Here is a 23,720-nt window from a genome sequence, read left to right as displayed (position 1 = left end):
GGAAGGAAGAATTTTGCTTATAAGTGCAAGCATGCCTGTGTGCTTCTGGGGAGAGTGTCCAGTGGCCTCAGCATATTCTCACTGGGGCTCTCTAAACCTCTAAATTTAAGAATTATTGATCCCCTCTCTTAGCTTTCTATGAACACCTTGACTCTTAGAGCACCTTGTTCTAGGCTGGTTGAGTATGCTTGCTGTCTATTTAAAAAAAAAATCACAACTTAAATTTGTGAACTATACTTTTATCAATAAGCAAGCCGAGAAGTAAATATGGGAAACATTTACTTTTTACAAAGATCAATTAGCAAATGACAGCACATGAGAAATCAGTGCTCATGTATTAAGTAACCTGAGTGCAGGTGGCGAGGGCTGATTTTCCTCCCAAATGACAGTGGTTGAAATATCCATATAAAATGATCTTTAAATATTTGACTGTTGCCTTAAAATAGCTATCCTGATTTTTTTTTAAAAGAACATAATTTAAAAACCCTTAGCTTATTTTTAATTTATAGTCCTTGAAAAAAAAAATAAGTGCCTGGCCCAATCATTTATATGCCTGGGCAAAAGCAATACATCTATATAAAAGTACAGTGATATATTTCTGTTGCTGGTTTAATGTGCTGCTCCTCGCCCTGTACGTTCTGATTCATTGGAGAGTAGCAATCATGTCGACAGGCTCTGTTCTTCAGTTCCCATCAGCGACAACTAAAGGCCAATTCAAGGTTGTGGTGGGGTCATGAATCTAACACAGTCGCTGATAGAACAATTTCCCTTCCGCACAGCATTGTCAATGGGACACACTGGGAATAGCCAGGGAGGCTGGCTGTGTGTATCTCTATCTTCTTGCTTTTCCTTTTGTTTCTGAGGCCATGTCTGTGGTGTGTACCAATCCAGTGCCATTAGGGAACAGAGGGCAAGTCCACGGAAAATTGATAAGGGAGAAAATTTCTAATGCCTCAAGAATTTGGGGGGAAAAAATCCTGTGCAAACAAGTCATCTAACAATGCATTGCAGAAGGGTCAAGAGCGGAAAGAACAGGAGAGGTGGAAATAAAGACCTACTGGTTGGAAACAAGAGGAGGTCTCAGGGCTTTACAAAGAAAATGTTTTACCTTCCAGAGACTCTGTGGGTTAATTAAATAACTGAGTTGTCTGTTCTTTCTACCTCTGCAGCTGCTTTGTCTATATTCCTTATTCATCCTAGGCTGCCACCTCGGGTGGACCAGAAAGCCAAGCCTTACCCTTGGCCATCCATGGGGTGAAGGTAGGTTTGAATTAAAGCAAAGTACGAAGGTAGTGCCTCTTTAATTGGGCTTTCATAGGTGGTGTCATGACTTTTGTGGGATAAGCCTAAAGTTTCCTTCCAGTTAAAGACATCTGTAAAGTGGGGTGTAGGAAAAGGATGAGGCTGGTTGTGGGACAGGTTTTCTTCAGCGGATGGTCCCAAGTCACAGTATCCAAGGAGCATGGAGTGTATCAGACATTAACAGCATTTAGTGGAGGATTTAAACATAGGTTTGGAATCCAGAGAGGGCATAGAGGGGTTAAGAGCTGATTCAAAGACACATTGGTGAGTGTGAACCTGAATTTGAAGCAAGGCCTGTTGGAGTGCAGAGTCCACTCTTAGTCAGCAGACTCACGGCTCCTAGTTTTGGATGTCCATACAAAGGAGGTTAACCATGCACATGCCCTCTTTCTTGCATCCCTCAGGGTCCTGAACAGCAACTGTCTTGACAGCAGCCCTGATTCTAAGGGTGGGAATTCTTTGATCTAACGGGCTCAACTGTTTTTAAAACATTAAACAATTTAAGATGAGTAAGCAACGTGTTTTGGGGAGCTATCAATTGGCAAAGGTGGACTTAATTCCAGCTACCATGAAATAACTAACCATGCCTTTCTTCCTAGAACAAAGACAGCTACCTAGAAAGAATCATAATAAAAGCTAATAAACACAATAAATCCACATACAAGACAAATCCACCACAACAGGTCCGAAGTTCACATAAGGGACAGTTGTTCTATTTACCACTGTTTCTTCTTACAAAAGAAAAAAAGGCTTACTTTTTAAAAAATATTTTTCCATATTATAAAATGAATACATTATTATTATAGAACATTTTGGAAGTACTGAAAGAGAAAAGAAGTAAATTAACCAGCCATTGTCCTACCACACAATTAATATTTTAGTGTATTTCTGCTTCACCTCTTTTATATAATTTTATATAATATTTTTCAGATTTCAAATAGTCCTACTGAATACATAATTTTGAAAACTAATTTTTAAAATTTACCATTTCTATGTAAGCATTTTCCTATTTCCTTATAAACTGCCAATAAATATTTAAATGGCTGCTTAATGTTCCCAAAAGTGGATATTCCAGAGTTTACTTAATGATTCCTTTACAAGACATTAGGTGATGTTTCAATTTTTTGCTATTACAAATAATGTCATGATAAATATTTGGGGACATTTGCTACATTTCAGATTACTTCCTGGGGCCAGATTTACAGAAGTATGATTTCAGGGTCAAAAGGTATGGAAACATGTGACACTCTTGAGAAACACTATCATCATATTGCTTTATGAAAGAGTTGATGCTGTTTTCACTGCCACTAGCAACTAATCGAGCAAAACTGCAAAGTGACTAAAAACAGTCTATGGGGTTAGACCAGGGTTTCTCAACCTCAGCACAATTGACCTTTTGGGCTGGATAATTCTTTACTGTAGAGGGCTGGTTTGTGTGGTGTGGGGTGTTTAGCAGAATCTCTCATATCCACCCACTAGATGCCAATAACAGCCTCCAGTTGTGACAATGACAAAGATCTCCAGACATTGCTAAATGTCCTGGGGAGGGGGTGTGCAAAAATCACCCTTGATTGAAACCTATGTGTTAAACAAACTTCAACTTCTATTTGAGCTCAACCTCATACTAATATGCCAATGTGAGCAGGTTACTTGATCTCCTTGGCTCCTCATTTATTCATTGTAAACTAGAAATGATCACACTCAGCCCAAGGGTTGACAACACATGTAAGGCATTTCGCATAATGCTTGGCACATGGTAAGAGCTCATAGCCATTTATCATGAAGATTACCATGTTAATGCTTCTAGTATCCCATAAAAAGATCTGGCCTTTTTATGTCAATAAAGGAGAGATGTAAGTATCTCCCTTGGTAAATCATTGATATTCATTTATTCACTCAATTTACTGAGCCCTTACTACATACCAGGTATTGTTCTAGGCACTAAGGACACCACAGTGAATAAAAAAAACTGTCCTTTCCACATGCAAGTCAGGGGACAGACTAAATAAGATAGAAAGAGTGAATTGTATAGTATGTTTGGGAGATGGAGGAGGTTAAAGCTTTAGGTGCGATACCTCAGGAAAGCACTCTCGAGAAAGTAACATTCGAGTTAAGACCAAATTTCACCATGCATGCACTGTAGTAACAGCAACTCAGTCAGAGGGAACAGCAAGTGCAAAGGCCCTGAATCAGGAACATGCTGAGTGTGTAAGGACTAGCACACAGGCTAGTGTCCTGGAGGAGGCTGTAGAAGGAATGAAGATGGTGCGTGAGTGTTTGGTTGGTGGCTTGTTGATGAGGGACTTTGAGTGAGATGGGAAGCCATTAGATACGATTGTTTCATATCCTTTAAAATAATTTCTGATACAAAATCATGGAAGAAGAAATAGGCAATGGAAGAGTGTCCAAGGGATGTAGACCATACGCTAACAGTGGAAAAGTGGAAAAATCTGCTGCTGCTTGTTGACAGGGCTTATCCAGCCACCCTCCAGATCTTCCCAGTTTGGAAATTCCATCTTATCTCCACTGAAAGACCTAATTTGACTGAAGGTAACAGTTCAAGTTTAATGAAGATAGCTGATTGCAGGCATCTGGCATCATCATCATCCAAGGAGATGAGCTTGTTTTATTCTCGTGTGTGTGTGTGTGTGTGTGTGTGTGTGTGTGTGTGTGTGTGTGTTTGTGTGTGTGTGTGTGACTTCCATTGCCATGGACACAATTCTCTCCTAAGAATATGAAACTCAACCCTCTCTCCTCTCTCTGTACCAGCAACAAGTCTTCTAAAGCATCCATGTAGGGTATGTTTATTTCTCTTTCTTCTTGAAATGATTAGAAAATAAAGTATTGGAGTGAGAAACTGAGACAATAACTAAAAAGAACAAAGTTTTGTGGGGAGGGTTGAGGGCACTCCATTGTAGCTTGTTCTTAAGGCTGTAGAGGGGGCAATCATTGAAACAAATTTCCGTCTCTTGGCAGATTTGGAATGTCGACTTTCTTGGTAAGACTGTATCAGTGATATGCTTTTCTCTATTATGACTCAGATTTAAGGTGTATCCTTTACCTGTGTCAACAAGTATAAACACATGTTTGAATGTCTTTTTTTCCATAGTCCAAGTTGATATTAATCAGAATTCATTTCAGATAAAAATCTTAACAAGCACTTGAATTCAAAGGTGAGAGTGCATTCCATTCCGTTCTCATTTTATGGAGTAACTTTCTTGCCAGCTTCAGGTTGGCACCTTGACTCTCTTGCAAAAGACAGTTCTCAGGAGTGCCTACAGAGTAGGGAACATCTCTGACCACCCCCCACCACTTTGAAGGCAAGAGGGATTGATTCCTTGGTGTTGCCTAAGGTTTGCAGCATTGGAGGCAATTCTGTGAATTTTGAACTTTTAAAACATCTCTTTATATTTTGAAAAGTGAAATAGTTTAGTTCAATTCTCCCTTTTGCTATTCATTTCAAGATTGTCACAGCAGGGTTTGCTAAAGGACCAAAGACAACTGTGAACCCCTTAAAAGGCAGTTTTCCTCTATAAATGTTACATAGGCAGATTGCTTGGGACTGCATTTATTCATTTCCCAACATTCATTACCATACTTCATCTTAGATTAATTTCTTGACAATGCTGACTGATCACTTTGTGAACACCATCCCAAAATGGGAATTGAATCACTTCCTCTGGCCCAGAGGGCAGCCTTCATCTACTTGGGATGACAAAGATCTATGGTCCCCTGATCCAGTCATCTGTTCCTTAGCGTCCCTTTAGCTGAGGCACCTGAGCTATTGGGTGCTACCAGCCTGTCTGATGACTTTTAAGTCTTTTCTTGTCACTAATCAACCTGCCTTATCAAAATCTTTAACCTTGAATGTGAAGAAAACCTGGCTGTTTGTGTGGCCATAAATGCCTCCTCACAACAGAACATTTCCCACCCTTGTATTAGGAAGGTATAAACTGGTACTCTTTGTTTCAGTGCTGTTCTGTGAAGTGGGACAGGAAAACAGGTGATGTCAGTGGCTTCAGGAAGCATCCACAACAGTAGTGGATCATTCTTTGGTTTCATAGGGTAGGGTCTAGTTTGTGCTCATCTGCAATGGCAGACGCAGACCTCAGGACCAGGGAGAGCGCTGTGGCAAGTGGTGTAAAAGGATCTCTGTGACAGGAATATGCAGACATGGGTTTAGCTAGCTCTCGCTTCATTAGATAGATCCACCTTCTTGGTGCAGAGAGACTTGAACCAACTAAAAACTACCTATACTATCTGTATAATATTATGCAATTAGACAATCTCTGCTATTAGTATAGAGCAAAAAAATAATCTATTCTTATTTGGTGAATCCTGGGGAAAAATGGAATTGAAATATTTTCTACTGTTTTCTACTATTTTCTACTAATAATGACCCAATATTTCCTACTAATCATGACCCAAATCATTACCATCACTAAACCTACCCACACCGGCGAACACACACTCTGGGAAGGGAGAGAGGGTGCAGGAGGGTTGAATCAGTGAATGAATGAGGACCTGCTAGTAAAAATAAGGACCAAAGGATATAAAAGGAATATCAAATCATTCTGTGCAGTAAACCCAACTGAAGCAAAATGATATCAATCCTCCTTTTTCAATCAAAGACTAAGCATTCTGGTAAATAAAATGAAATGATTTGGGGAAATGTAATTTACTTTAGTAGAAATACAATATTCCAATTTAAGAGTAACTTACATATAATCAAGTACATGAGAGACAGTGGGGTTCAAAATGTCCTTTTAATCTGTAATAAGCCAAGCACTGTAATGAGAGTAGTATCTAAACGGCTTTCCCCTTCTTGTGGTCTACACCAAAGAAGATGATTAGCCTGGCTTAGCTACAGAGAAGCAGCCTCCTAAGCAGGGGGGGGGTGAATGTGTCCTTCCTCTGGGAAAATGCTGGGAACCAAGAGGGCTTGTAAACATCAAGGGACAGGTGTATCCTTTTTTTGCTCTTCACAGTTGAGGATCTGGAACATTCCAGGCTGCCTCCAAAATTGGCAGCAAAAAAAGGTTAACCAGCTGTAAAAGAATGGAAAAGGTATATCTAAAGGGGCAAACTCTTTCATGCCCTAGGGATTCTTTGGCCTCTTGTAAGAGATTCTGTCCACCTCAGTCTCTCCTCGCCTGAGGGAGGGCTGAAGCTAGCCAACCTGGGGCTTAGAAGTAGGTCCATAGCTGCTTCATGGCTTGTTTTCTAAACACGTCCAAATCAGAGACAGATCAAGACCAAGCTCAAACAGAGGATTTTTAGGCACGGGGTAAACTCGAATTTTTTGATTAGAGAAATGAGAGCTGAGGCAAGAGAGTGCTAATGAAAGATTCCAGGCAAAAACGTCAGGGCCAGCTGCCAGCTCACAGACTGAGCTTGGCAGACAGACAGTGGAGCTCTGACAGGGAGTTTCTCTGTGCATTTTAGAAGAAAGCAAAATGGATCTAAATGCAGCGAACCTATTGATTTATTCTCTTTGTACTGGACATGGCTTTTTATTAAAGAAAGCAGATATTCAATAGTGTTAACTAGTAATGGGGATTGACTTTTCACTAATTGCACAGACCTTGGCATTAATACACTTTAATGGAACCTGGGCTCTGCGTCCCTCAGATCAATCCTGAAGTTTTTCTCTAACTCTTTCTGGTCAAAGGACATGAATAGCATTGTAACTGAGGGAGACCTTTTTTAATCTTTCTTTCTTTCTTTTAATTCATGGAATGAATAGTCTGAGGAACTTTCTTTTATTCCACAGGACCAGAGAGAGGGATAGTTTGTACAGAAAGTCTGTGGTCTGAACTGACTGTGGAGTTTGGTGTCGGCTGTTTAGAATTCAGTAATGAATGCTGGAAAAGAGTTTGGCTCCCCATGCACCTGGCTGGGTCCTACCCGTGCTGGATTCTCTGAGGCGGAAGACTCATCACTCATTCATCACTCATTGTTGGATTTATTAAAAGTAAATAGGATCCCTGACAGACGCTGAGCTCACACACAGACCTGGAACCAGCGATGTGAGAATATATATTGCTCTCACGAACCCCTAATAGAATCTGATCTCACCCAAAGGCAAAACACCATGGAATACCAGATCCTGCCAGGAAGGAGGACATTCCTGAAATTCCCAGGATGGCAAATGTTCCATCTCCTGTTCTCTAGATTCTTCCCCTGGCCCAGCAGGGCAAAGATGACCTTCTCAGACATAATGTTTCAAATCCAAACCATGAGACTGTGAGGTTTTCAAAAAAGGATGTTTGTGTCTTATTCATCTTTGAATACAATGCCCAGAGTCAGAGTGGCAAACTGCATTTAATTCATGACTTTAACCTCTTTCTAGCTGTGTGGCATTGAGTGAGCCAGGCGCTTTGGGCTGCTATGTCTTTACCTAAAAGAAAATAAAAAGGGCACAAGAAACATATGCTTTGCAGAGTTGTTTGGGGATTAAGTTAAGATACTGTAAAGCTTTTACTCATTACACTCAAAGCTTTTTAGCTCATTGAGGGCACATAGTAAACTCCAGAGAAGGACAGTTAGGAGTTCATCATCTTGGAATCTTTTGAGCTTAGACATTGGGCATTTGGTAAATGGAGTTCAGTGAATGGGTTCATTCTTTGCTTCAGCTATTTTTATGCCTGCTATGTGCCAGCCACGGTTCTGCAGAGTACAGGCAGACACATCCCCTGACCTCATGGAGTTTACAGTTTGGTGAGGACATAGGCAATAAGTAAATGAGGAATGAATGACTAAACTATCTGAAATGTGATTTAGGATAGTGATAAGTGCTGTGAAAGAAATTAAACAAGATAAAGGAACAGGAAGTAACTGTGTCTGTGAGAGAAGAGAGCAGGGTGGGGGAGGCAGAGAGCGAGGGGCTGTCGGGGAGACAAGTGAATAAATAACTGGACAGAAATTCTTCAAGTACCCATCATGCACCTCCCCCAGCTTGTTTCAATTCCCCTGACCATGTGCTAACTCAATAACTTCTCTTTTCACCTAAGGATTTTCGTGCTACAGAGTTTGTCACTATGTAGTGAGGTGACGTAACTCCCATTATCCAAACCTCCGTATGCCTTGCATCCTTTTTCCTAAAGTGTCCCCCACCCAAACCCAGGACTTCACCTCAAAAACGAACGCTACAATCTGGGAATTTTTCAACAATATAATTTGCTCGAGGGAGTCAGGAAAATGCCTCTCCTTTTACATCTGACTTCTGTACCTCCAGCTTGCCTCTGGAAGGGGACAGCTACGGATTCAAGATGTCTTGGGCCTGGAAGGAGTCTTTGCTTTCTCTCTGGCTCTGCAAAGTATAACAAAACTAGACTGCCATATTGAATTATTTTCAGCAGTAGAAATTCTTCGGTGCCCCATCTCAGACCAGGCTCTAATTTGAAAGTAATAACATTTGGGCAAAGCTCAGATGCACTAAGTTGCTGCCGAGGGCTTGGTGGGTTTTGAGGTAATTGGTTTTACTCAGTTGCTGATGCTTCACTTGGACAAATGAGAAATCAAACTACAGCTCAGTTTGCAGAAAAGCCCACGTCAGCAGTTTATTCTGACTACTATTTCAGAGCTTGTTATGTTATTGGCAATAAAATGCAACTAATATACTGTTAATTAATATTGCATCCTACAGCTAATTTATCACATTATTAATCAGAGTGATAAAACCAGGGAAAATGCGGCTCACCTTTACTGTCTTTTCATCTGTCTCAAACACTGGTATTTATGCACAAATACATGTTTTGGTCAACACTGCCAAGTGTTTGGTTGTTCCTGGATGAGTGTATTCTATTTTCAAACAGTAACTTGCCCCTCAGGAATATTTTATTTAGCAAGACAGGACTTCAAGTGAAAGGGTAACCATTTCTGATCGTAACCTTGGCTTTGTGCTTCTGGTAATTATCCTTTAATTGCATTACCCTATTTGAAATAGAGTTGTAATTGGAAAAAAACAATTTGACATTCCCTGATGCTTACTCTGACATGCACTATTTGCTTTTTATTCAAATGTAAATTCTCTCCATAATACTATCAAAGAAAGAAAAAAAAATTAAGCAAAATTGAAATGTCAGTTGCAATTTCTGACGTGCAGGCAGTGTCATTCACTCGTGCTGTCTGGAAGGCAAGACTTTCGGTTCAGATGGAAAAAAAAATCAAGCTATGAAATTAGCATGCTCTGAGGAGAGGGAGAGATGGATGGCGGAATCACAGATCCATCCATACGTGTCCACTTTGCACAATGGCTCCAAAATATCAGACAAGCTGCCAGCTATAATTTTTGGATGAATAAGCCTTTCTGCTTTACTATAAAAAAAATGTTTTTGCTTAAAAAACCGAAGGATAATACACTTAACTCTAGAGTTATTTCACCTTAAGCTTCTTGAGGGTGTAATTTTAATTTGGAGCATGTGATATGTGATAGGCTCCAGCGATTTCAGCCTCCTGAGTCTCACCCTTTTGTAATCTCTTCCCTTTGAGAGTGAGCTGGACCTTTTGACTTGCTTCTAATGAATAGAACATGGCAAAAGTAATGGGATGTCACTTCCAAGATTAGGTTACACAAAGTGCTGTGGCTTCTGCCTTGGGCTTCTCTGGTTTGCCCTCCCATGTGCTCACTCTGAGGGAAGCCAACTGCCATGTTGTGACCTGCCCTATGGAGAGGCCATGTAGTAACTGAGAGAGGTCTCTGGCTGACAGCCAGAAGGGAATGGAGGCCCTCATCCAAGAGTTCATGAGGAACCCAGTCCTGCCAACAGGATGGAAGTGAATCATTGCTCAGTTGAACTTTCAGATGAGCCTGCAGCCCCGGCCGACACCTGACTGCAACCTCCGGAGAGACTGTTAAGTCACAGGAACCCAGTTGAGTGGCACCTGGATTCTTGACTGATAGGAACTGTGAGGTAGTATGTGTTCATTATTTTAAGCTGCTAAGTTTCAAGGTAATTTGTTATATGGCAATAGATAACTAATATATAGGGCAGGAGAAAATGGTTAGTAAACAAGTAATTGTAGATGTTTGGTTTGCCATGGGATTTGATAGGGAAAAAAATGAACGGTGGTGGAGGAAAACAACAGCTATGCTACTACCTCAGTAGGTTTCCTCAAATAAGTCACATAAACTTACTGTGCCTCAATTTTCTTATCTTTATCATAGGAATAATTTACTCACAAAATTTTTGAGTTGAAAATGAAATACCAAATGCAAAAGCACTTAGAAAATTTCTAAGTACCGTACATACATAAAATGATTGGTATTAAAAATTTCTAGTACTTTTTCGGCACTTGGGTGGCTCAGTCAGTTAAGTGTCTGACTCTTGGATTTGGCTCAGGTCATGATCTCATGGTTTGTGAGTTCAAGCCTTGCGTCAGGCTCTGCCCTGGCAGCACAAAGCCTGTTTGGGATTCTCTCTTTCTCTCTGCTCCCAACTCCTGCTCTTTCTCTCAAAAATAAATAAATACACACACACACACACACACACACACACACACACACACACACACACACAAATTTCTTGTACTTTGGACAATATCCCTCCAATGTAGGACCACGGTATGGTAGAATGAGCACTATGTCTCAGTAGACCTGGATTCGAATCTAGGCTTTTCCACTGCATGGCTGCATGACCTTAAAAAAGGACTTAGGCTCTATCACTTTCAATTTCCTGACACTGAGAAAAAGGGAAATAGGACAAGTAAGTTTTGATCAATAACAGCAGCCTAACAACATGGGTATAGTAATTGGTCAAAAGTAATTGGTCACTCTGGTCAAAAGTCACAGAAATCCAACCTGAAATAGATTATCTCTAGGATCTACTCTAGATTTTAAAATATTGATTTTTAGTATTTGTTTGGGTTTACTAGGTTCCCAAAGGAATGTGATTGTAATTTTCCTTCACCTAGGACATATGTGTGTCAGAACGAGTGAAAAAAATACATTTCTTGAGAGCATGGTTAGCTAAGTGAATCAATTATACATGCAAATCCTGAGCAAAGGTATTAGAGCAATGATGTCGAAATGCCAGGTATGACAGAGTTGACTACCGGCGACTGTTTCTGATCATCTGATTCTTCCACTCAACATACCTCCAAACACTTCCTTAGGTGTGGAAGTGGTGTTCTTATTCACATACCCCTGAAGTCTGAATTTCGCAGCTATGACCTTCATGATATCACAGGGCCAGGACAAGCCCTTGCATAACCATGAATATAGGTGTCTCCTACTGCCTCACCTGCTCACTTGCTACATCCTAGTCTTGGCCCAAGTATTATTTCCTTTGGTCCCCCCAAACACAAGCAATAGCACTACCCTTTTTCTTATAAGCAGAGTAGAAAGTTGCTTAACCAGAGAGTTCTGAAGATCCTATGAAGGTTCCCTTGACCACACCATCTTTCTCAATGGCTTTCATCAATATCCTTAAGTCTAAGCTTTAGGTCACTTCCTCAAGTTAGAAGGTATTTGGGAAAGTAGACTAAATTTGGAAGCAAAAGATATGGGTTGAAATTCAGGTTCTGGCAGAATATAACTGGGGGAATTTAGGCAAAAATTGTGAGTCAGAAGTTACTTAATTAATCTGGGCCTGACTTTTCTCCTCTACAAAATGAGGAAGAGAATATCTGCCCTGTCTTTCTGCATGTTTTATGGATTAGGTGAAATAATGATTGAAGAATTATTTTGGAATTTAAAAAGTCCTGTGTGAGTGCTGTGATCCTTAAGGGCTAACACATTGTTCTTTATGTTAGCAGTGATGAGGTCGTCTGTGCAATCCTTAAGACACTGAAAAGAAGGTGACAAGGCTGAGTAAGTTTTAATTGATGAGCACAGGGTGAGGGCATGGGTACATGAATCAGGACCCTTAGATCAAAAGTGAAAGAAATCCAGGGCACCTGGATGGCTCAGTTGCTTAAGTGTCGGACTTCTGCTCAGGTCATGATTTCATGTCTCATGAGCTGGAGACACGCATCAGGATCCTTGCTGCTTGGGATTCTCTCTCTCTCCCTCTCCCTCTCTCTCTGCCCTCCCACACTCTCTCTGTTTCTCTCAAAATAAACTTAAGTTTTTTTTTTAATGTTTATTTATTTTTGAGAGAGAGAGAGAGAGAGAGAGACAGAGCAAGAGTGGGGGAGGGACAGAGATAAAGGGAGACACAGAATCCAAAGTGGGCTCCAGGCTCTGAGCTGTCAGCATGGAGCCTGACGCAGGGCTCGAATCCATGAACCACGAGATCATGACCTGAGCCAAAGTCGAACATTCAGGTGCCTCCATCTCAAAATAAACTTTAAAAGTGAAAGAAGTCCAACTCAAAATAGTTTGGGAAAAAGAAGAAACTTTCTAAAAGAGCATTACACTTAACCTAGAGAAGAACAAGGGTGGAATTGCTCCTCATGGAAAACTGGAAAAGGACTCAAATTCAAGCTGGGAGAGGCCCCTTCTCTAGTATGTAGACTGTTCTTCCACGTATTGGGAACCTGGCTGATGGGTGCTCCCACCATTCAAATTCTGTTGCTCCCACCACCCAGAGGAGGTGAATCCTCTCCTTTGTTGAAGCTCTAAGTTTTCTAGGGAAGGATTTGGGTTGGCTTGGTAGAAGTGCCCACCAGTGAACCAACTGTGGCCAGGAAGGCAGAATCCCCAGGGGAACACCTAGCAACTGCCTTTCTCAGAGGGGCGAAAATGCCTGGGAATGACCCTCCAAATGTCCTCCTCAATAAGGCCCTCACCACGTGGCTGGGCTGCTACATACAGTCATCTAGGCTGCACAGTGCCCTGTACACAACAGCCCCATCTGCCCCGGGAGAAAACTAAATGCCAGGCAGCTGCATGAAAGCACTTCATTTCTCAAGGGAACGTACCCCAAAAGGTGATAGCAAAAGAAATCATGTAAAATGTTTATCTTAATGAGAGGGGATGGGAAAAGTTTCCCCTGGGAGGAAGGATGTGCCCATGCCAGAGAAGCCTTCTCAATCCTTTGTCAGAGCCCACCAGTGCAAGGCCCTGGATGGAGATAGGCGATAATTCCATTCTGTTGTAGGGAGAACCCCTACACCTTTCATACTGATGGAATGGAAGGAGAAACTCCACTCAGCCACTAATATGAATGGGAAAACTACAAAGTAGGAGTTCTCTCTTTTCACACATTAAAGAAATGGTTGCTCTTCCCAATGTTGCTGGAGGCATATTCCAAATTGAGCTGTTAAGGTGGGAGGACTCCAGTCACCTTCGTTACCCTCTGCCAGGATTATTAAGTGGCACTGAACCCACTCCATCTCTCCTACTGAATGCGACCGGGTTAATCTTCCTCAAGCCCACAGGCTCTAATCCTCTCCCCACTGCCTGCATTCCCTCATCCGGGCACCCAAAGCCCCCCGCACTATGGCTAAAATCTGCCTTTCCAGGTCCATTTCTCACTTTCTCTCTAGTCCATACATATAGACCTTACTCTCCAATATGTCCAACTGGGGCTCACCTCCAATTCTTCAAGTGAGCTCTTCCTCTGCCTGGAATGTGCTGCCTTTTGACATCTTCCCTGTTTGTCCTTTATGAAGCCTTTCCCGACTCCCCCAAGTAGACATGTCTTCTCTGCCTCCCGGAACTGATGGTTTGTACTTCCTTATGGCACTCACCACACTCTGACTCAGGTATTATTTATACTTGTTATATTTCATCCTTTCAGTGAAAAGATCCTTGAAAGAAAGTTAAAAAAAAAATGGTGGTGGCAAATAGGTACATTTCCTATTATGTGCTGACACCACTACCCATTTTAAGTTATTTAATCTTCAATACAGACGAAAAAAATTTACAGAGGAAAAACTGAGGCACGGAGAAGTTTAGTAACTTGCCCAGGGTCACATAGCTAAGTCGGGATTTGAACCCAGGTAGTGCTCCTCCCTGCACCTGTGCTTCTGACCATTATACCACTTCTCATGCAGGCAGAGGTGTGTTTACAGTGAAGCCCACAAAGTTCTTTCCAAGACAGTGTACTTAATTTTTACCTGTAATTTTGTATTCTTTCCTTAGAGAGGCCCTCAAGATTGTGTTAACTTCAGGTTGTATAAAACTGTCTTGCCCATCTTTGAATCCTCCTAAACCTTGATTAGTGACAATGATCATCAGAAGGGTGATGATGATGATTCCAAGCTTTACATAGAGCATTTACAAGGCATTCTCAGCCAGCATCTCACTGGATCCTTAAAACAACCTGGAAGTTAGGCCTGGTCATTGCCACATTTACAGATGGCAAGACTGACCTCAAAGACACTGATTGAGTTTGCCTAAGGCCGCCAAGCTAGTAAGTGATGGAGCTGGAGCTGAAATTCAGGGTTTCTGATCCCATACATCATGCTTCCTCTACTTAGGTATTTGCTGCCTGTGGGTTCTGAGAACCTTTCCAGCGCTTAGTGGATGGCACTCCTCGCCCCCGCCCTGTGCAGACCCATTTGAAGAGCACTCCATCACAGCCAACAATTATCTAAATTGAAGTTGTCCATCCTGCCTTTTAAGTTCTTCTCCAGATAATGAACCTTTTCAACCAACACAGGGTGCTTGATGTTAATCACACAGAGAAATGCAAACTCAATCTATTCACCTTCGAAGGAGATAGAGCCTAAAAGGTATGGGAAGTGCATTTGACTTCCAAGCCCTAATCTTGATCATTTCTACGGGGGGACTTCTTCATCTGCCTGTATTCCAGAGACTTTTCAAACACCTCACACAGTTGCTAAATGATAATAAAAATGTTTGCCTGTATCTAGACATTTTTTGGTAAGTAGCCTACAATTTATCATTCTGCATTACAGAAAGCCTGGAGAATTATATTATATAGAGGGTTCAGCTTTTACAGCTGATATGTAAATATATTCCCAAAGCAGAGGAACCCTGGATCCTGTGAATAATGTCTAAACAATGACCCTGGAGAAATCACAACGTCCAGTTATATCCAAGGACACAACAACTCTAAGTATCATGCAGGGAAGTACCTCCACCAGCAGGCCCTTGTCTTCTTTCTCAGACTTAAGCGGTCAGTGGGAAAAAGGTAAACAGAGGCAGTAGTTAAGACCTCTGTCTATGGAGTTAGGCCAGCCCGGGTATGACTCCAGCTTCACCCCATAGCAGCAGTATGGCTTACGCGTATTGCTAAATACCATTAATTGATTCGACAAATATTTACTGAGGACTTATTAGAGGGCAGCCAGCGTGGTAGGTACTGAGACAAAGAAGAGAACAAAACAGAAACCACATCATCAAGTTTTCATTTGCAAAATGGAAATAATTGAAGCACCTGTCTTATATGGTTGTGTGAAGATTACAACATGGCAGGGAGCTAGCTCATACTTATCAGTACACAAAATAACAAAATAATCTTTTACTTGGATTTCAGATTTTAAAAACATCTCAGGATTGTTCACTTGTTTATATTTTGAGTCTCTCCAACCCCCGTTTTTCAGAAAAATTTTCAGGGGTTTCCCTTGATGGGGCCTGATATTAAGTTAAGTTTCTGGTGCTTCAGGCCACATGGGTGGGAACCATGGTAGGAGGTGGGACAGCAGGAGGGTGAGGTACATTCAGCAAATCCAGCCAAGGTCAGAATTTGCAAGGCGGCCTTGGCATAGATACTCCCGACAGAAGGGATTCTGCACATACTTTTTAACCTCTGGAGTTTCTGTCTGCCCAGAACACTATTAAAAGGTTTCAAATGAAGTGTTTAACCTAAATACCTGATGTTGTGGCTCACATTCATTTCGTTTCCTCTTGCCCTCCAGGTCTCAGTGGTTGGGGGTTGAGTTGGATGGCCCAGCCAAGAGATGCTCACTTCTGCTGGGGTTTGGATACCTGTGCTCTCCCTTGGGCCTCTCTGTGATGCACCAGGATCCTAAGCCTGTGAGCCGACCCATCTCTCCCTGGTACACAGACACAAGCCCAGGACCACTCCATCTCTGATGGCCCAGCACCTGCTCTTCCCTCCCATTCCCAGAGAACCACACTTTTCTTCTTTCATCTTTTTATCACTAGGAATCCATTTCCCAGAAAGGCTTAGCATCCATCTCCTTGTCCCCCAGTTTTTGAGATGGGCTGAAACGAGAGGCAAAGTAAATATCTTACGAAATTACCAATATAAACTATTTTTAACTGAGAGGAAGGAAAGAAGGAAGGCAGGAAAACTTGAAGACACCAGGGTTGAATTTTGTAATGACTCCTCTGTTCTGCTCTTTAATAATAATTATTACAGTTGACTGAATGCTTCCTCTGTACCAAGCAATGAGCTGAGCAAAGTTTTACATATATCATCTCATTTAATGATCACAACTGAATGGAGTCCCTCTCCACTACCCCACCCCATTAAGTTATTCCCATTTTAAGGATGCAAAAACTGAGGGGCAGAGTTGTCAAGAGACTTGCCCAACGTTCTTAAATATTTGACCACAAGAGCCATGCCTCATCTGCTATATGAGAAGGAGGGGATACAAACCATTAGCATCAACAACTTTCATCACCTTTTGGTAATGCTGTATTTTTGTGATTATTACAGTAATAGTGTTCAGTACAGGACATTTTTAAATTGTACAACATGTGATAGAAAAAATATAAAAGGACATCAGACCAAAGATAAATTCCCTTAACATTTTGGGGTCTCTTTCTGTTTTTCTGCTTTATTTTGTTTTTAAACAAATTTGGAGTTGTCCTCGTTCCCTCGTTTCATACTCCGTCATAAAAAAAAATAATTAACATCATGAGTATTGCCTCATGTCATTGAAATTTTTCCAAAAAAACTTATTTGTTTGCATTATGTTGATACATAAATATTATATACCATTAGTTATTCAACAGTTTTCCTCTTGTTGGAAAATTAGTTGGCAAATTTTGCTATTATAAGAGTGATGAGCATCATTGTACAAAATCTCTATTTTTAAGCCCTAGTGGCAACAATGTTTGTCATTTAGAGGCAATTTCCCCCCTACAAGAAGTCTCATCATTTACACCCTCTGGTTGTTTAGTCATGATGACCTTCGTGCCTGGATGGAGCTGATACATTGCACCTGCTGGGAACAGGCACAGCTGGGCCTGGGCTGTGAGTACCCAGACCAAAGGCCAACAACAGGCAAAGTGACAGCACCTGCAGCTACTCACCGCTTGCTGTTCTGGGCTCAGCTGGGTGAGGATCTCCCAGAAGAAGGAGGGATGAGCAGAGTGGAGAGAGCAACCAATGAGAGCCCGTATGTGACTGTGGACCTGCACATACCTCTCAGAGCTCACCACTGCCTGCCGCAGAGCCAGCTCACCTTGATGCCCACCTTTGGCACCTACAGCTGTTTCCTCCTGGGGCCCAGACTTGAGACACTGCACTTCCTGCAGCCCCCAAGCCTTTGCCTTCTCTGCATCAGATTCTTACCTACCAAAGATAAAACAGAGGACAGCAAGCAAAACACTTCCTTTTGTTTATTTTCCCCTTTATTTCCAAAACCTTATTCTTACTTGGTCAAACTCCCGTTCCTGACTCAAAGAAAGGAGGGGACTAACTTCTTTTACCAGGGGTAGGGAGAAGAAAGGAAAGGGAAGGAGGTAGAAATACACCTAGTAGACTACATTACCAGTTTATCTCTGGCTTCCTGCTTTCCCTAAGGTGTAATGTTTTTATATTTAAAATATTTAGTCAACAAAATTTGTTGAACATGTAATATATGCCAAGAATTGTGTTTAAAGCAACAGAGGATAGAAATGACCAAGGCTCATCTCAAAAGAAAATTTCACGTAAGTTTGCTCTGATTAGCTGCTTTTCCAGAAATGTCGAACATTGCCATTTACTGAGCATCTGTATTAGGTTCTTAAGTTGGCCCATTTAATCCTCATAATATTGCTATCCTGTAGGTCCCACTGTTCACATTTTACATGTAAGGAAATCCCAGGCCTCTAGAAACCAAGTAACTTGTGTGAAGTCATAAAGCCAGGAATGAATAGCAACAATATTCAAATATTCAGGGTTTTCTAAAGCCCATGTTTATAAGAAGCATTCCCCCACCAAAGCGTTTAAGCAAATGGTACTCAAGCAAATGGCACTCCCACTTAACCTTAAGAAATTTTGTTTCTAAATGTATATATTTTGTCCAAAGCAGGTTGGAGAAAACTTCACTGGAAGTTTATAGTAAAACATCGCCCTCTTCTGGACATATGGGCATCGTACAATGGAGATGAATACAAAGGATTTAAACGGCAGAACAAAGTACAGTTATGTGCCCAATGATACAATGGAAAGCTGTTGTTATCATTTATCAGGTGTATATCTTACTCTTCAAAGTAAGACATGGAATGGAAGCAGAAAGACATTTTGGAACCAGCCAAGCAATAATTTTCCATCTATTTTTATGGAGGTGTCTCCTGGGGATAGAAGTAGGTAAAATCTTCAACTATAGGACACACCTTAAGAAACCTATAATATTACCTAACTATATTAATAACTATAATAACAAGCCATAATAATACCAGGAACATCAGAATCAAATAGCTCCAATGAATCCTGAATAGGAAGAAGTTCACATTCATAACCTGGATGGAGAAAGGATACATATAGTGAATATAGGTCAGGCTTTGCACTTTAGAGTCAAATTACCTCACTTGATTCCTCTCTCTTTCATTTATAAGCTGTGACCTTATGCAAGTTATTAAATTATTTGAGCCTCAGTTTCTTCATTTGTTAAAACATAATTATAAAAGTAGCTTCTTAAGTGATATAAGCCAGACAAAGACAAATATTGCATATAACACTCAGGTAGAATCAAACAAACAAACAAGAAGTCAAACTCTTAGGAACAGAGTGTGGAAAAGTGGTTTCTAGGGCCTGGCAGTGGGGGAGCAGTGTACAGGGGAAATATGGAGAGGTTGGTAAGAGGGTACAAACTTTCAGCTAGAAGATGAATAAGGTCTGAGAATCTAATGTAAAACATGGTGACAGTAATTGCTAATATCGTAGTGTGTCATTGAAAAAAGAAAAGTAAGACAGGTGGGAAGAGGAAATGGGATAAAACCTAACAGAGGCAGTAACATTGTTAAGAGTTAGACTCAATATGTATGAAATGGTACTTTATTATTAGGTCTGTCCCAATTATTAACTGTATAGAATCAGGTATTGCTTTTATAAAATTTTTAAGTTTATTTATTTATTTTGAGAGAGAGGGAGAGTACAAGCAGGGGAGGGCCAGAGAAAGAGGGAGAGAGAATCCCAAATAGGCTCCACAGTCAGCATGGAGCCCGATGTGGGGCTTGAACTCACGAACTGTGAGATCATGACCTGAGCCAAAACCAAGAGTTGGACGCTTAATCGACTGAGCCACCCAGGCGCCCTGGTTATATTAAATTTTGAAGCACAAAAGCCAACAGTGTAGAATTATAAAAACAGCATGTTTTTTTTTTTTTTCCTGAAGTGTGTTTATTTTTTTTAATGTTTATTTATTTTCAGAGTAGGGGAGGGGCAGAGAGAGAGAAGGTGAGAGAATCCCACGCAGGCTCCATGCGGTCAGCACACAGCCTGATGCGGGGCTCAGACCTACGTGCAAGATCATGACCCGAGCTGAAATCAAGAGTTAGACGCTTTACTGATTGAGCCACAGTCATCCCTGAAGTGTGTTTATTTTTATCAATGTGTTGGCTAATATCAAAGGTTGAACAAACCAAATATTTCTCTAAATTATACAAGTTTTAGAGCTACGTACTTTTCCAAGGAAATCAATGATATCCCTACAAAGATGGTTTGGAACAAGAACCTCGGAAATCTGACAATCTGTGAAATTCACGGCAAAGATAATCTATACTTTGTTTCATCTAATTTCAAAACTGAAGCAAAGGTTTGAAAATGCATCAATATAGTGGAATATCAAAAAAGATGAATGTATCTAAATATCCCTATCATAAGTGATTTAGAATATCCAGCTTTCAGGGCACCTGGGTGGTCCAGTTGATTCAGAGTCCAACATCAGCTCAGGTCATGATCTTGGAGTTCATGGGTTTGATCCTCGCGTCGGGCTCTGTGCTGACAGCTCAGAGTCCGGAGCCTGCTTCAGATTCTGTGTTTTGCTCTCTATCTGCCCCTCCCCCACTCACACCCTGTCTCTCTCTGTCTCTCAAAAATGAATAAATGTTTAAAAAAAAAAAAATCCAGCTTTCTAAAGTATCATCAAGTATCAGAGTCACTGTACTTCTAGTTTTTTGGCACTATTGGCATCGGAAGTGACATACAGAAAATGTTGAACTGTGTGTGCCTGGTTCTCCTTTTCTGGTAGGAACCTTGTCTCACACTTTCTACTTCAACCATACAGAATTAAATGTCCTGTTAAGGGCAGAAGGGAAGAAGAACCAGAGCTGTTAATGCTTAAAATTCACTTTGCTAGCAATGTATTATAAATCACTAATTTAAGGCAATGATATACCTTTAATTGCCTGACAAGTTAATTAATTCAGATTCAGCTATTAAAAATTTCAGATCATTTAACCTAGGAATGAGTTCTATTAGATATAGGGTTACAGAGAAAATGCATTAGGTATTCAAACAAAAAATTTTAAAACATTCTAAGGCCTTTAAAAGCAAGTAATACCAACCAAAACACCAAACAGTGATATTTTAAGTCTATTCTTTGTATTATAGAATTTCAAACCCTGGTGGCAAAGTACCACAGTCTGTGCTGCATTCATCCTTTAAAGTAGGTTGAGTTAAGGTCCATGAGAACTATAGAGAAGCTTCTGCAAGAATTTGGAGGAGGAAGAAGTATGTGACTATAGGTCACAGCTGCTTGTGCTCCTTCTTTAAAATGTATATGTGTTCAGGGGCGCCCGGGTGGCTGTTGGTGAAGTGTCCCACTTTGGCTGAGGTCATAATCTCATGGTTCATTGGGTTCAAGCCCCGCATATTGGGCTCTGTGCTGACAGGTCAGAGCCTGGAGCCTCCTTTGTATTCTGTGTCTCCCTCTCTTTCTGCCCCTCCCCTGCTCATGTTCTGTCTCTCTAAAATAAACATTAAAAACAATATTAAAAAATATATCTATGTTTCAAGGGCATGATTTTTAAACAGGCCATTTTACCTTTGAACTCTGGTGGTTTTTACCCTCGGATGAATAGAGTTAACTCTTCATCTGGTCAATTCCTTGTATTCACTTAATAGCCAATCGTGGGGAAAAAGTGTAAATGAGGGGCTCACGTTAACTGAAAAGTACAGGATTGACTTCAGATGTGACTGGATCCAGGTACCCAAATCCTGTCTGTCTGTCTTGGTCTGTGGCTTCTGCTTTTACCTATGCTGCTTTCATTCTAAGTCAGATTCTTCTTGAGTGGTGTCCAGATTAACCACCAATAGGTCCAGTCCTAAATCTGTAAGATTAGAAATGGTCATTGAAAAATGCGTATCTCTTGTTCTCTAGTCCCAGCAAAGCTGATGTTTATTGGCTTTGATTGGCTCAGTTAGTCACTAACTGAAACAGTCACTAAATTTGGGGAGATGCTTCACTCTCAAAGGCCAGGACTTGGTGATGTGCCCACCCCTGGAACCACCAAGTGAGGTCAATGCCACCTAAACAACATGGGCTGAGAGTATAAAGGCGGTTATTCAAAGACAAATTTCAGTACAACACCAAAAGGGGGAATTGATACTAAGCATGCAAAACACTATTGAGCTTTAACCAGGGTGGTGAAGACAAAATAAAAATGAACAGGAAAAAAAAAAAAAAAAATCAAAGCAGATTCAAGAATGTTCCAAGGAGGAACCAAATGGTTTTGACAATATGAATAGAAGAAAGGGGTAAAAAATGTGCCATATATTCATGGACTTACCTAAGGTAGGATACAGGAAAAAAAAAAATCTAATGAAGGGATTATATTCTGATTTAGAGTCAGGGCCTTTCTGGGAAACAATTTGGAATAGACTTACTAGGTTATTGTATTAGCCAGGGTTCTCCAGAGAAATAAAAGAGGGTGTGTGTATAGAGACAGACAGACAGACAGACACACACACACACACACACACACACACACACACACACACACAGATTTTTTAAGGAATTGGCTCACATGATTGCTGGGCTGGTAAACCCAAAATCTGTAGGTGATCTGGGCACCTAGAGAAGACATGATGATGCAGGTCAAGTCTGAAGGCAGTCCAGAGGCAGAATTTGTTCTTCTTTGGGGTTCATCAATCTTTTTAAGGCCTTCAATTGATTGGATGATGCCCACTCACATTATGGAAGGTCATCTGCTTAATTAAAAGTCTACTGATGTATATGTTAATCACATCTAAAAAACACCTTCTCAGTATCTAGAGTAATGTTTCACCAAAAACTGGATACCCTTGCCTGACCAAGTTGACACAGAAAATCAAACATCCCAGTCACCCACTTGAATTCTGAATGATCTCCATATTGAGCCAGAAGGGAGTTGGCCTCCCAATGGCTCAGGCCAAACCCCAGACCAATTAAATCAAATACTTGGGGCTGAGGCAGGTAAGCTATTTTTTTTTTCTGATGTTCCACAGGTTGTTTCCATGTGCAACCAAGGTTCAGGACCATGCCCTGTAGAGCAGTGATTCTCCAAGCATGGCTTCCAGACTAGCCATTTCAACCTCATCTGCAAACTTGATAGAAATGCGAATTTGTTATCCCTACTCCAGACCTACTAAATCATAAACTGTTGGTTCCACCCTGGGCCTGCAGACTGTGGTTTAACAAGCCCTCCAGGTAATCCTGATGCATGATGAAATTTGCACTGGTCTAGAGTTCCACAACACAGGACCCTAACAAGCACAGGACCCTAACACTATACCTTCACTCTCTTTTTTCTTAGTTAGCAGGGCAGGTCTGTTAGTAAGCCTCTTTGGGTGAAAGAACTCATTAAGGCTCATTAAGGTTTGCTTAAGTAATAGAGTATTTTTTGCAAGGATCTGTACGAATATAAAGGAATCAACTGTGTGGCCAGGTTTCATTGATAGTGGGTAATTTCAAGATACAACAGATGTACTAATCTGACAGCAGCTCTGGAGACTCAATGACAGCTTCAAGAGCTCTTGCCTCCCAAGTGTGTAGGTCTAGAACCCTAACGTGCCTTAGCTATTCTGCCATTTCATCTCTCTTTCTACAAACCTCTGAATTCTTTCTCCTGTATCTTGTCTAAATTTCTGAAATAGGAGCGCTGGGGTGGCTCAGTCAGTTAAGCGTCTGTTTTGGCTCAGGTCGTGATCTTGTAGTTTGTGGGTTTGGGCCCCGCGTCAGGATCTGTGCTGACAGTTCAGAGCCTGGAGCCTGTTTCAGATTGTGTCTCCCTCTCCCTTTGCTCCTCCCCTGCTCACACTCTTTCTCTCAAAAGTAAATAAACATTAAAACAAATTTTATTTCTGAAATAATCTGATAGGCTCAGTTAATCTTTCATCACTTGGTGA

General features: G+C 41.0%; 1 protein-coding gene across 2 annotated transcripts in view; it reads left to right on the top strand.

Moving 5' to 3' along the window:
• LOC123380556 overlaps positions 1 to 19,764 on the top strand; it is a 29,840-nt gene extending 10,076 nt beyond the window's left edge. The window contains exons 2-5 of one of the 2 annotated variants that reach the window (XR_006586486.1): positions 1,170 to 1,260; positions 7,076 to 12,115; positions 14,671 to 14,925; positions 16,075 to 17,730. Coding sequence is in view for 1 of the 2 variants with exons in the window: in XM_045039081.1 (XP_044895016.1) it covers positions 14,861 to 14,925; positions 16,075 to 16,215; positions 17,308 to 17,848 (747 nt within the window). In the remaining variant the exon portion in view is untranslated. Of the gene's footprint in view, positions 1 to 1,169; positions 1,261 to 7,075; positions 12,116 to 12,565; positions 14,926 to 16,074 lie in introns of those variants that run through there. The other variant, XM_045039081.1, reaches the window with a different exon arrangement.
• Positions 19,765 to 23,720: the final 3,956 nt, after the last annotated feature.

Source organism: Felis catus, chromosome D1 (assembly GCF_018350175.1).
Source record: "Felis catus isolate Fca126 chromosome D1, F.catus_Fca126_mat1.0, whole genome shotgun sequence".
Lineage (NCBI taxonomy): Eukaryota > Metazoa > Chordata > Mammalia > Carnivora > Felidae > Felis > Felis catus.
Note: the sequence above shows the minus strand (reverse complement) of the source record. Positions and strands in the feature narration are given on the sequence as shown.